A 14998-nucleotide genomic window follows, 5' to 3' on the forward strand; every position below is an offset into this window, starting at 1 on the left:
GGAAGATCAGAAATAGAAAGCTGACATGTTTTTGCAGTGGGAGTTCGGGGAGGATTCGGTGAGGCTGTCTGATGGGACGGGGCGCGAGCGGGGCTACTGGAGCGGGCGGGCGGACACTGGGGAGAACCGGCTGTGGCGCGTCCGGACAAGTGGGAACTGGAAAATTTGATATACATTTGATATAAGCAGCACAAATGTCAGAATATAGAAAGGGATTAGCTTTTAAAGAAATGTGTCAGAGGTGAAACGTGAATTTGAAATCTGAACATTTAGAAATGTGTAACACTTAGTGAATTCAGCAAATCCATTTCCATACAAACATTTCTTTCACGCTAACAGAACTGACGCAAATGACTCCTTTAGAGTTCATGAATCTTAGACTAATGTGATTACTGTAAATGTCTTTTAAGGAAGAAAAATATTTAAAAACCAAGCTACAAATAAAGCATGGAAAAGGGTGTATAATGATATTACCAACACTGTGTCTGTTTAGTGACTCACATACGCCATTAAAGATGGGTGACGTATGTCACCTTAATATACTGTGTAACATCCATGGCACATAGTGAATATCCACTTCAGCCCATATGTCTGTTGTATTTTCTTTATGTGTATGTATTCTCTTCATCTCTGTAACAAATAAGTGCCATATTTCTGTGGAGTTTGTAAGAAGATGACCTGCTAGCAGGGGTCTCAATAAATTATGAGGCTTTAAAAAAGCCTTGTAATGCTGGTCTCCGTGACATATGCTACAGTCCAGAAGAGTATTTTGTGTATATGACTTATTTTCAGCACAGAGATTCTGTTTAACTTCTGTAATGAAAACAGGCCTAAGTGTCTGCCACTCCAGACCTGGTTCCGCTGTCATTTGCCAGTGATGTTCCTGCCCCTCAGATCCGGATTGTTCCCATTTCACAGAATCCCAGAATGTCAGGGGTTGAAGGGCCCTGGAAAGCTCATCCAGTGCAATCCCCCCATGGAGCAGGAACACCCAGATGAGGTTACACAGGAAGGTGTCCAGGCGGGTTGGAATGTCTGCACAGAAGGAGACTCCACAACCCCCCTGGGCAGCCTGGGCCAGGCTCTGACACCCTCACCAGGAACAAGTATCTTCTCAGATTTAAGTGGAACCTCCTGTGTTCCAGTTTGCACCCATTGCCCCTTGTCCTATCACTGGTTGTCACTGAGAAGAGCCTGGCTCCATCCTCCTGACACTCCCCCTTTAGATATCTGTAAGCATTAATGAGGTTGCCCCTCAGTCTCCTCTTCTCCAAGCTAAAGAGCCCCAGCTCCCTCAGCCTTTTCGGCAGGTCAGTGGCTGGGAAATGTGTAAATTTGCTTTTTGAGGGTGATGGCTGTTCCTGCACCTTCCCTGGCACAGCAGCCGCTGGTTTCCTTCCCACTGAACGGGGTGCACAGACCTGGACCCAGCGCTGAACTGAACGCTTGGCATGAGTGGACACACACCAAACACAATTCACTCACATAATGAAACCTTTTTTCCTAAGGATGTCACATGTCACAAGTCCATGTGGCTTAGAACATGCACTAGCACACAAAATGCAGAGAAAATGCTTCCCATTTGCATTCTCTGTTGCTGTATGTATAGTATGATGTGCAGCATACAGGCTGAAATTACATTTAATGGAGAAAAAATGACTAATGACATTTTGGTAGACTTGCATATTTTTGTAGACAAGTAGCTGATAAAATGAGATATTGAATATTTTTCATTTAAAATATGTTGGATTCAATTGGCTCAAGTGACAGATATCCCCAGTTTCTAGCATGTGTAACTGGACTCTTTTATTTCCACCACATAGAATTATCTGAAAGTTACTTCTCTAAAATGGTAATATAATTTTAAGTGGCATTTGACCAGCTTGAAGTTTAGTTTTACATTATAATAGCAAAAGAATATGAAATCAAATAATACTGGCACTAACCTGCCTGTAAATGCCTCTTACTATTATCCTTTTTTTAACATGAATCCTTCTGTAATTACTTCTGGGTTACTACCGGAGTGTAGCTGTGCCAAGCCATGACAAAGTGTGCTCGTTCGGATGCTTCACCCTTTATTTTTCTCTGATATTCTCTCAGTTTGCCAGCACAACTAATCCCCAGGAATTTGATTTTTATTCTTTTTTTCATTGTGATATCAGTGTTAGGAAACAAAACTGGATTTTAAATTGCTGTTGTACTCTGGCATAACATTGAGTCTTTTTGTCACTTAACGTACCAGCAATTCAGTATTCTCACTTCCTAACAGATGTAATCATGTTAAATTATCTCACAGTTGTGTCATGAGTCGAAGTATCATGAATATCATTAGGTTGGACAAAAAGTGCTGTTCTTTTTCAGGCACAGTTTTATGTACCATTAAACAGAGCAAGCTCCCTCTAATATTCTACTGATACTCTTTGAACTAAGTTTTCCGATGACAGGAACAACAATGCTCCATGGAGAACTCTGCTTCTTGTTGTGTTCTGCACTAGGGACCAAGGTCTTTGAGACCTGGACCAAATTCAGTTGGCTGTTGCCTTTGTGCAGTTTTGGATTGATAAGGTGGTTACAGGATGTTTTTATAAAAATCTCTGAAGTCTAGCAGTTGAGGACCATTGATCTGTATTTTTTAAAACTGTAGTCAGTGTTGTGGTAATGTAAAGAGGTAAAAAGAAAAAAAACCCAACAAATAAAACAAACCAAACCCAAACCACCCCACAAAAACCAACCAAAAAGGAAGTACGAATTTCTGAGAAGATGCTTATAGAGAGCAGACAGTGCATTCAAAGTGAATCAAGTGTGTAAACTAGGAAATACCTTCTCTTCTGGCATTGTATGGAGCAGTAACAGGTGAACAAGGGCTCTGCGACTTATCCAAACATCTCGCAGCCTGTGAAACAGGAACGCGCAGCAGTATCAGACAGTCTGTTGGCTGCAGTTACAATTAGAATCAGGCCATATAATAATTTAAGGAATTGCTTGCATGGGCTGAGGATACACACAAAAGTACTATGGATGGGAATTGGGTTTCATCAAGCAGAGAATGGAAGTTTTCCACACAACTATGTTAAAAAGGATAGATCTGGCTTCACTGAAATTTGAGCAGCCTGCCCACTCTGTTTAATCGGTTTATATTTCATTTTATAGTAACAGATCCTGGCACTCGCATTGCTCCCTATCACTTGTTTGTTTCATGTATCTTCATAGCAAAGAGCACTGAGGAGACATTTCAGCCCTGTCACAGAGACCTGGGTGGTACTTCAGTTAACGTGCCCAGCAACGTGTAATAGCGCCCATTCTGCTGTGCTCCGTGTGGCTCTGCAATCATTCAACATATTCCTCAGTCTTGTAATTTGTATCGTCTTTGCACGTGCAATATCAGTGGAAATGGCACGCGTGCCCTGCCTGTGGTGAAGCGCAATGTTCTACTTCTGTCTGCAAGTGACTTGCTTCTGTGTCATGTGTTGTACGTCATTAAACTTGCGTTATTGTGCTTACATACAAGCTTTTCAGAAATACGAATAGCCCCAAGGTATCCTAACACAGAGAAAATGATTCTCTGTAGATCCCACTAGATCTAAATGTATTGAGATGTAAGTGCAGCTCCGCAACTTGTCCAGCACACAAGCTGCAGACTGCTCAAGTGACAGGGACATTCCACCTGCACTCATAGCCCGGGGTTGTTCTGACGTACATTTTCTGTGCCCTCCATAGAAAAAGTTGTGTTTGGACGTGGCTGTATTTTGCATATCTGTATTTTGCCTCAGCAGAGCAAACATTTGGCACTCTTTTGTCTACGGTCTTTAAAATGTCAGCATCTTCTAACGGTCTTAATATTTTATTTAATTTTCTGATAATATTATGAATGCTTCTAAATTCTGTGATTCATTAAAAAATCCATGCGGTTATATGTTTGAACGTGTGAGCTTCAAACTGTGCAAGTGTTAGTGCCAGGAAAGCTTTACCAGATCTCTGAAGGGAACTGCTGCATGAACTGGCCGTGTGTAATCTTAGAGCACCTGGTACATGTGGTACAGCCGGTAAAGATCAATTGCAAAATGATTTGTAATTACGTGCCTCTTGGATTAATATGTATGTTGTACAATAAAGGCTGAGTGTGCATTTTATGTTAAAACACATTGTGATTATCCCAAAACTTGGGGGAAGAACTCAAATTACTCTTAAAGAAAGCCTATAGGAAAATACATCTGTAATTCTCCTTGACAATGAAAAATTGTCTGATGACACACAGCACTTCATCTTCATTAGACTGTATTTTATGTTTTTAATTAAAAAACCCAAACAAACACCGAAACTCCGCAGTGTTTTGAGTGCGAGGCTTCGCCGACTCCGGGCTCACCCTGGGCCGGGTTCTCAGCCTGTTCCGCACACAAGGCCCTTCCCCAGTTTCCCCGTTCACGGCGCCGCCACCCCGGCTGCGGGCGGCACTGAGCTCCGCTCCGAGCCCGCGGGGCTTGCGGGCAAACCACGGCATTCGGTGTCTCAGCTATGAATAACGCCTGTGGCTGTGGCTGGGCTGTCAGCTCCGTGCGCGGTGCGGTGTCCCCGCAGCGCCCCAAGGCTGCAGGAGCCCGACCCGCTGTGGGACTGCGGCTACACCAGGCGCTGCGCTCGGCCGGAGCGGCCCCGCGGCAGCCCGCAGCGCAGGGCGGCGGGGAGGGGGGTTCGGCCCGCGGGGCTGGTTCCCTCAGCCCGGGCCCTTCCCGCTCCCCGCTTCCCTCAGCCCAGGTTCGCTCAGGCCGGGCCGTTCCCGGTTCCCTCATTCCCGGTTCCCTCATTCTCGGTTCCCTAATTCCCGGGTGCCCATTCCCGGGTCCCTCAGGCCGGGCCGTTCCCGGTTCCCTCATTCCCGGTTCCCTCATTCCCGGCTCCCGCTCCCCGGGGCGCGCGGCGCTCCCGCCGTTTTCCCTCAGCCCCGTGAGCGCGCGCGCGGCTGGCGCCCCCTGGCGGCGGGCGGGAGCGGCAGAGCGCGCGCTGCCCGCGCTGCTGAGGGAAGGCGGCGGCGCGCGCCCCGGCCGGCAGTGGGGCTGAGACCGAGCCCGGCTGCGGATCGCTCCGCTCCGCCCGCCCCGCTCCTCCGCTCCGCAGCCTCGCCCGCCCGGCCAGATGATGAACTTTCTGCGGCGCAGGCTCTCGGACAGCAGCTTCATCGCCAACCTGCCCAATGGCTACATGACCGACCTGCAGCGGCCGGAGCCCCAGCAGCCGCCGCCGCCACCTCCCTCAGGCTCCGCGGCCCCCGCCTCAGCCTCCCCGGCCGCGGAGCGCCGGCAGCCGCCGCAGTCGGCGCCCCCTCAGCAGCCTCCGCCGCCGCAGCAGCAGCAGTCAACGGGCAGCAGCTTCTTCAGCTCCCTGTCCAACGCCGTGAAGCAGACGGCGGCCTCGGCCGGGCTGGTGGATCCCTCCTCCGCCGTCTCCTCGGCTGCCGGCAGAAAGTTCAAGCTGCTCCTGGTCATCGACGAGCCGCACACGGACTGGTAGGTGCCCCCGCGCCGCGGTGTGTGCCCCGCGTCCTCCTCCTGCTCCTTCCCCGGCCTTCCCCTCCCGCGCACTGCGGTTCTGTCCCCGCGGCCCGGCCCCGCTCCGCGCCCGCTCTTCATCCCCGCAGGCGCAGGCTCACCTGAGCGGGCGGCCCCGGGGCTCAGCGGCGGGACCGCGGCCGGGCAGTGCCACCTCCCCGGGCCGTGCCACCTCCCCGGGCCGTGCCACCTCCCCGGGCCGTGCCACCTCCCCGGGCAGTGCCATCTCCCCGGGCAGTGCCACCTCCCCGGGCAGTGCCACCTCCCCGGACAGTGCCACCTCCCCGGGCCTTGCCACCTCCCCGGGCCGTGCCACCTCCCCGGGCAGTGCCATCTCCCCGGGCAGTGCCACCTCCCCGGACAGTGCCACCTCCCCGGGCAGTGCCACCTCCCCGGGCCGTGCCACCTCCCCGGGCAGTGCCATCTCCCCGGGCCGTGCCACCTCCCCGGGCAGTGCCTCCCCGGGGCAGCGCTCCCCGCCCGGCAGCCGCGGGGCCGGAGCGAAGCGCTACGGGCTGGAAGATGGAGCAAAAAAACCCGCAAACTCCACAGCGCCTGACTAGGAATAAAAACGGTTTTCCATCAAAACACTAAATAAAACATGTTTACCGCCCTGAAAAAGCACCCACGGTGTTCTCTAGTGAAATAAAGCACCCGTGTACAGGTGCAGGTAGGATTTAGGTGTCTTAGGCACGAATTTCTGTTTTGAACTGCGTGTGTTCGTAGCGTTACGTGTGTTGATTCATATTTATGAGCGGGCTTGTTTTCGTGCAGATCCCGCTGCTTCTGTTGCAGCGTCTGAAATGCATGTTCGGGTGAAGGTCCTTCAGGATATCGAGGACCAGCCCTCGGTTTTACCGTAGCCCTGTGAATTTGTGCGATTAGGTTAATTAACATCGCTGGGTTTGTGTGGGGTGGGTGTTTTGCTTCCAGTATCGTAATAAAAAATGTGGGATTTACAGAACATAAAACTTGTACATGGAGTCATTTCCTCCCTGCCTGGCTGCTGCCAGCAGGACAGGTTACAGCCTTTCCAGACCCGTTTATCACGTATGACTCTGGTGGGTGCTGTGCTGTATAGGAAGGATGTATACTGATTAATCCTTCACTAATTTGCTTCCCTATAATGTATGTTTACACGTCAAGCTGTGAATCGTCTTGTTCACTGTTGCTAATTACAGTACAGAAGGTCTTAATAGTGCCTTCAAATAATACAAGTAAAACAAGTATGTTTTTATGACACCAGCATCATTCCGTAATGGATTAATGGATTGTGGGGTTTTGATTTGATTGTCAGCTTCTCAAATGTATATAGCCTTGCTGTCTAGATGGATGTGCACAGTTCTATGGCTTGATGTTCTAAAATGGTATTTTAATAAAATAGTTAAAACAAAAACGTAAGCTTTAATCTATAGCAAATATGTTAGAATGTTAAGATGACGTTAGCTATTAGATTTTTCAGGATTTTTCTTCTATGCTTGATTTTGTGGTGTGTTTTTTTTTAATGAAAAAAAAGAAGGTTGTTGTATCTGCCAGACTAAGCCAGCCTCTGTACCTACGTCATGGAGATGCATCCATGGACACTGCACACTGCCTTGCAGATACAGCTATTTATTTAATATTCTACAGAGCACAATTTTTTGCTTGGTAAATTAAATAACTGTAAATGTTCACGAAGTCTGTTTCTGGTAGAATTCTTCTATACCCACAGAAGCCTCCCTGTTTATTATAATCATGGTATGTTTTACGTATTTGATAAATGCACCTGAAATTAAGACAATCTGTCAGCAATAGCGAAGTTTTTAAAGCTGTGCATGGTGGATGCCCCAGCAGCATTCCAGGTAGGCGAGGAGATGCGGTCCAAGGTTACTCATGCCTGCTTACTGCATTTTATTTTCCTTCTCTCTCATACCATGTGACACGGATATGTAGTAGTTCTAGAAAAAACTGTTGTTTTACTGGCTCTTTCCCCTCAAAAAAAGCTAGTAATTTTGTAACTGAAGATTTTAAAATAGGTTTTGAAACACATGTATATGTATATTCTGATAATACATGCAGAAAAGTTTGTTTCATACCTTTGGAAGTAGGGATATCCATACTGACATATATTGAGCTGCTATAGAATCACAGAATTGACTGGGTTGGAAAAGCCCTTAGAGATCATCAGGTCCAACCCTTGGTCCAACTCCAGTCCATTGACTAGATCATGGCACTGAGTGCCATGTCCAATCTCAGTTTAAAAACCTCCAGGGCCGATGAGTCCAGCACCTCCCTGGGCAGCCATTCCAATGCCTGACCACTCTCTCTGCAAAGAATTGCTTTCTAATCTCCAGCCTAAATTTCCCCTGGCAGAGTTGAAGCCCATGGCCCCTTGTCCTGTTGCTGACTGCCTGGGAGAAGAGACCGATCCCCACCTGGCTAGAACTGCCCTTCAGGTAGTTCTAGAGAGTGCTGAGCTCACCTCTAAGCCTCCTCTTCTCCAGACTAAACAAGCCCAGCTCCCTCAGCCTCTCCCCATAGGGCTTGTGTTCAAGTCCCTTCACCAGTCTTGTTGCTATATGGGCTAAATATATTGACTATATGGGCTAAAATGGAATATGTATGATAATTTGAGAAAAAGAACAAACTGAAAGCCTAGGTCTGGCAATAGCTGACTTTGTGTGGTCCAATGGGCACCAGCTGGCAGGATGCGCTGGCACTCACTCAGTGAGACGAGGTGCGAGGAGCTGCTGCCAGGTGACACTGAACACCCCCTTGCAATGACAAGGAAAACACGACTGGACATCTCTCTGAGAGCCTCCTGAGAAACAATTGCAGCTCATTTACGTTAATCCTGAGAGGAAGATGATATGCTGGGGGTTTGTTTTCATGATGTTTTGAGCTGCATTGTGTTTGTCTTAAATTGAAAATGGATGTATTGCTTTTGGATGGCATTTTCAACTGAGATAAAAGAATTTCAGTCTGGATGACACAGACATCCTACTAATACTGCCTCCTCTTTAGCAAGGGCCAGAGGAAGCATTAAGCACCTTCTTCTGTCAGCAGAGGACATTGCCTCTTACCTCTAGTATCAAAATGGCATTTTGTTTTGTAATGTATTTTATTTCTATTAGAGATTGACTCATACTTGAAGCCTAAGATTTAGTAACCCAACATAATTATTGTCACTAATGGCATCATATGGGATATTCTACATGTAAGAAGATGCTCAGTTGTTGCTTGGATTTTTTAATCTTGATCTCAGTGACTTATCTTGCCTTAAGAAGTTTGTCCTATTACAAGTTTTGAAATTCTTCTTCTAAGATTCTTTACTTTTATGGCATAGGATAGGGGCAGAATGGGACAATTAACTTATTTGGACTAATTTTTATATTTTTACCATGTTATGTGATCTGACTTCTTAAGGAAAGAGGGCAAATGCCATAATTATGTCAAACTTTCCTCCTTTTTGCAGTAATGCTCTCAATTAAACGTGTGTTAGAGCCGTGAAAGACAATTCTTTTCTCACAGGTTTTTTGGAAACTTGCAGTTACATAGACGAGACCTCTGAGGGCTTCTGCCACAGGCAAGACTACAAAATAGTTGATATCAAAGACTTTCTACCAGCCCGCGGCTTTACGTCTGCCTTGGCGGCAAGCGTAGGGGAAAAAGAAAACAGACTGAAGCTTGTTGTCAACCACTAGAGACAAATCCGTGACAAGCGGTCATTGTTGGTTCTGCTTCTCATGGAATACTTTCTTTCGGTCACTTTGTACGATAAATGATCCTTTGGTCCAAAGGTGAAAGCCAATAGCTAGCCATCACTTTTGCCAATTTGAAACTTTCTGTCATTCTGGAATATCACCGCGAAGAAGGGGTGGCCTGCAATGCAAAAGCTCCTTCAAATGGAACAGCGCCAGTCTTCAAAAAACTAGTTTTATTTTCTGGCCTATTCTTCATGCATTTTAATGTCAGCTTTTTTTCCACCTGCAGCTGCATGCTGAGCAGACATTTTCAGTACCTTCACTCATGTCCAGAAGCCTGTTCTGAGTTAATATATCTAGTTGAGAACCTTACAAAGTATTTAAAGATGTAATGGAAAACTGTCTGATTTACAGATGCTTCATGGATCGGCTGGAGAGGGCAAAGCTTCAAGAACCACTTGTTAGGCTTAATAATGATTTTTTTGCAATAGACTTCAGAGATCGTTTTACAGCTTTAGGTATCTTTTTGATATCTTTGCAAAAGGAGGAAACTAGGAAGTAAAAGAACTTGTTTAAGGTCATCCAAGAAGTTAGTGACAGAGCCAAATTAAAACCTAGGCAACTTGCTTAACCTTTTCTTTTAATGCTCTTGTCCAAGCAACTGATCTGCATTAAGTGTCCAAAGATTTCAGCTAGATAAGTTTATTTTAAAATGTATTTAATTTCCTCAGAAAACAACCATTTTGTTCTGTATACAAAATGTTCTGAATATTCATTGCTGAACAAGCAATTGATTAGGGGCCATACATCAGTGGCAAGGTGCCAAAATGCTGTGTATATAGATCATTAACTTTATTGAAAGCTTATGTGTCATATTTAGAAAGCTGTTTCAATGTTGAAACGTAATTATTCCTTTGTCTGTTTTGTGCTTTAAAGCCTGAATATAAGATTTGTTGGCAGTACTGATGAAACTATAAAAAGAATCAAGTGGAAAAATTTTGTTCTTGTAATTTTAAGCACAAATCTTGTTGTAAGTACCAGTACCTTTCCCCCTCACCCCCAAGAATTATGCCTTTCTTGTAATGTTTACTGCCTTAGTAGTTAGTCATCTTGTGACAGGCCCAAGAGATAATTTCCAAGTGGCTGGGACAAATGCTATATGAAGAGCAAACTTTCTGTTTTAAAATTACTGAGTCATTTATGGATAAACATTGCTGGTCATAAATAGTTTTAATATGAACAGTATTGTTGTAGTGCAGAAGAACACTGGTTTATGATACAAAAATTTACTGAAGCGAGCAGAATTTTTTTTTTCCCATTTATTAGAAGTTGGAATACAGTTTCAATTAAAAATATGTGTGCAGTTGTTTTATATAGGGATGTAGAGGTAACTGCCAAACGACCTGCATATGCCCATGAAAATTCATTGCAGTTTTTCTGTTCGGTAGGGATGGTGCAGTTGTGCGTAAGTAATTAGTATTTCCTAACTTCAGTTGAACTGGAAGCCACAGCGTAAAACAGGGAGGGAAACCCAGGGCAGGGCCAAACATGGAACCAGCAGTTGTTGCCCAGAGGGAGTGGAAGGATCGTGTGGGGCTGAGGATGAGCAGTTTTGGAGAGCGGGTCAAGGCAAGGGACAGCTGAGTTGCACAGGTACAAGGAGACTGATTTTTACGAAGGTCTTAGCTGGTAAGACTGGCCAGATGGCCAAGTGTAGATGTTTGCCCTCAGGCAACGAGTGTAAAGAAACAGTAATCTTAACAATGTATTTTATATAGGGGAAAAAGACATACAATAGACTACTTTAATTCATTTTAAATACTAATTTAGAGCTGCTGTGCTTTTTGCAATAAGAAGCTCCTAATATAAAAGGAAAAGCAACCTTGCCTTCGGCGTAACATTGTAATCTTTCAAAGAAGGTAACAGGTTCCTTAAAACCCCTGAAATTGAGCAAGAGTGATAAAGATTTTACTTTGGTTTATCTTTAATTTTTGTTTCTTGTGAAAGCTTCGCATTTTGAAACTTTCTTTGTGAGAAGTTTAATCTGAATCTTAAAAACAAAATTGATATGTTGCAGTCTAATTCTAGTTATGGCCTTTAGACTGAGGTCCTACTCCAGAAAGGAGCTGGCAGCCAGATTTTACACTAAGGCATGTGCTTGACAGCGTTTTACAACCAGGTAATTAGCTCAGTGCTACATCCCAGCACGCTGCGGTTCCCAGCTCTGCATTAGCACTCTCCATTTCTGCAATCAAAATAGCAACGTAATTCACAGCGAGCTATGGACACGAGCCGTGGCTGCCATGGCCACCAGCAGCACGGCTCTGCGCTGGCACACAGGTGAAACGAGGTGAGTTTCTGCAGAGTGAAGTAAAGCTTATTTTGAGCTCTGCCTCCTCATGGCTCGTGGATGTGTTTTTCTGAAGGGCTGCAGGCACAGCTCGCTGAGCCATGTTACTTGTCTTTCTCTGTTTTTTGGTATTAAGGTCATGCTGGGCAAGAACTTGGACAAGGACATGGAGCTGAACTAACTGCAGTGTGTAATGTGTTAACAAATCTGAATTTGTAGCACACAGCAATCTCACGCAAGTTGTATTTCATGGCTGTTCTCTGAAATGGCCACGCGATATAATTCTGCACCACACAACATGTGTGCTAGTATTTTAAGATGATTTAAGAAAAAATTGCAGAGCTTTTTTCTATCTGCAGTTCTGTCATGTGTAATACTTGGCTCTATTTGTATAAATAGCAAAACACACTACATTCTTTTGGCTGACTTAATGTATATGAGATGCTGACTACAAATTTGGGCAGATTGTATCTGGTTTAATCCCCTGTCCTGTCCCTGTTCCCTGTGCTCAGAATACAAGTGAATCTTTTTTTTTTGCCTCCTTTATCTCTGAAGAGACCACAGAAACTGCTCTGATGCTTAATGAAACCTATAGTAACATGTTTAGCTGAATAGGTAATATATATTAAAAAGAGTTTGCCATTTTTTTTTTCCTAAAGTTTTCCTTAATGGAAAGGAAATGGAGAAATGGGCAAGGAAATAATTAATGAATTTCAGATAGGTATATTTTGTTTTAGATCTAAGTGAAATAAGAAATTGTACATACAGTCTAGTCAGAATTTAATTATTATTTGCCAGTAGCAAATTGTAATCTGTTGAAATACAAACAAAAAGTTATTAAAAATTATATTATTAGACTTCATATTGTTCATCTTGAAAAAGTGTGTCTAGAGGACTGACTGTATTTTGAGCTGTCTCTGCTTTAAATGGATGTTATTTGCCATTCTGCAAACACTATAGGACACTGCAAGACTCTACACATTTCAGTTGAAACCGTGTTTCTCCAAAAGATTGATGCTGAATATTCTCACAGTATCAATATATTTTTGAATTAGTGACTTCACAGTATGCAGTTTCAGTACCCAGTTCTTAATAGCACCATGCGAGTCACCCACACAAGTATTCACATGTAATATCACATGATTTGATCACCTTTAGGTCTTCAGCCAGCCTACCCATTGTGGATGCTCTGAACTACAGAAGTGTGTTATCCCTGTAATTGACACAGACTGATGATTGGGATTTTGATATGTTTGTAGATGAAACAGACTGATGATTGGGATTTTTATATGTTTGTAGATAAGATACACTGCTATCTGTGTTAAAAATGTCATAAGACTTTAGGCACGTCTGTGTTTTGAGTATAAACTTGTGTCTGAGGAAGAGAACAACGAATACCAGTGAGTCAGGTTTGGATGCAGGAGGATTCTAGACCTGGTTGGATGAACACAGCAGCAAAGGGTAATTACAAGTAGGTGGAAAAGTTGTAAAGAATGGAAAAAAGTAAATTGGCAAAGCAAGCTATGTCATAAATAACAAAAAGTGAACCAATAAATTATGAAGTAAATATTGCCTGGAATAATGACGGTGCTTCCAAAGGTGAGGCTACTTGTGGAGTGAAAAAAATGTGTAATGAGGTGATAAGACTTTGCAGACGCCATGGGTGGGAGGACAGCGCCATACCTTAGTCTAGAATGCAAAATACTTGCTTGATTGCACTGCTGCTTTTCTTAATTAAACAGCTTTATCTGTGCTGAGTCAGACTTAACTTCCCGGAGGAAAGCTACTGTGCTTTCAGCCAGACAGCCGGAGGAGAGAGGTGATGGGCATTCATGGTAATGTCAACTGGAGACTAGTTTAAGCTTCTGTGAAAAGTGAAAAGACTCTGACCATTTTGCAATACCCACTTCCACTGCAAGCATGTCCCTGCCTGGCTGAACCAGAAATATTAATGAACTCTTGTTGACAAATGCACTGATTTCCAACAAATCTTGCAAATTTCAGTGGGATTCATTTAATTAATGGGTGGGTCCAGTATCAGTGCTGAAGAACATGAAACTTCAGGTTTTGAGGAACCTTTCTATGTTTTCTGCATACTGCAGTTATCTTCATCCCTCTTCCTGTGCGTCTGTGACTGAAGTAGGTAGAAGACACAAGATGTCACAATGTTGTTGCTCAAGTGCAGCTGGGAAGGAGTGTGAACAATGTTCTCTTCATTATTTTCACCTCTGAACACCTGTGTTTGCTTGATCTCAGCCCATTTTTTTTGTAGGCTACTGTGACCTCCTCATATGAGAGGCAGGAGAATAGTTGTTCTTTCCTCCCTCTGTGAAAATTAGGGGTATAGTCCCAGCTTGTGCAGACAGAGACTGAGTGTACTTTTCCTGTTTTCCTTAAAGTGAAACAAAAACCCAATGGTAAGATGCTTGGTGTCACCTTCCAACCAAGCAAGAAGTGGGAACAAAACCATCTCATGCCACCATCAGCCAGCCAGGTGCCAGACGTTGTTACAAAAGGCAGGTTTGGTCCAAGCATTCAATGCACTGTCTTCCAGCTTTTTGTAATGGCCAGTCCATGTTTGAACTTGCTTGAATTGACCATTTGATCTCCACAGTCCTATATCTGATTGGATATTGGTGTTTATAATGCAGCATTGATTGCTAGTAGGAGTTATTATTAAAAATACATGCATTTCCTTGAATTTTTATCAGGTGATTAAAATAATTAAAAATATTATCAGAGCCTCAGATAAAATCTTTTAAATATCTTAATTCTGTTCTAAAGCACCCACATGATTTGATACAAATGAATAGATTTATTCAATTTAATGAATTGTTCCTATTTATAGATTATACCATATTAAAATATTTTATAAATGTATTACAGAGAAGTAGACTAAATAAAAATGATATGACTTTTAATAAAAAAAAAGCTATAATTTCTTGTCCTAACCCCCAATTTTTTAAAATCATGCCTTTGCAGAAATGAACTGTGAGTGAATAAGCATTAGGGAATATCACAATGAACAGTTAAAAATCTAGAGTTTTTTCTTTAAAGGTGTAATAGGTACAGGTTCCAGAGGACTATTTAAAACTGTAATAGGCAGTTGTTTCCACTGCTCAAACTGACGACAAGTTAAACTATGTCAGCAGTGTGTGCTGCCAATTGCCGTCAAGGCTTGTGGCCCAGCTGGGAGTAGAGCCCAAGTTGTACTTGTGTGTGGATGTGCCCCTGTCTCTAGGAGTCAGAAGTGCCTGCGTTCCAGTCATTCCTGAGCAGGTGTTGCAGAACCGAGGGCAAGTTTAGATACTCTTTCCGTGCGTGTATGAAAATAAAGTGGTTCTGTTGGTCAAGAAGTGCCTTTATCTCTTCATGTTAACCTTCCAAATCTACTGCTGTTTATGAACCATTGACTGTTTTTG

At 44.0% G+C, this 14998-nt stretch overlaps 1 protein-coding gene across 1 annotated transcript in view; it reads left to right on the forward strand.

The window, feature by feature from the left end:
- Positions 1-5130: 5130 nt before the first annotated feature.
- Positions 5131-14998, forward strand: part of SYN2 (synapsin II) — a gene marked incomplete at its 5' end in the record, with an annotated part of 176152 nt that continues 166284 nt past the window's right edge. Inside the window, one exon of the mRNA XM_080350370.1 lies at positions 5131-5501. Within this exon, the coding sequence (XP_080206496.1) occupies positions 5131-5501 (371 nt within the window). The remainder of the gene's footprint in view (positions 5502-14998) is intronic.

This window comes from Nesoenas mayeri (genome assembly GCF_963082525.1).
Source record: "Nesoenas mayeri genome assembly, chromosome: 10".
Classification (NCBI taxonomy): domain Eukaryota; kingdom Metazoa; phylum Chordata; class Aves; order Columbiformes; family Columbidae; genus Nesoenas; species Nesoenas mayeri.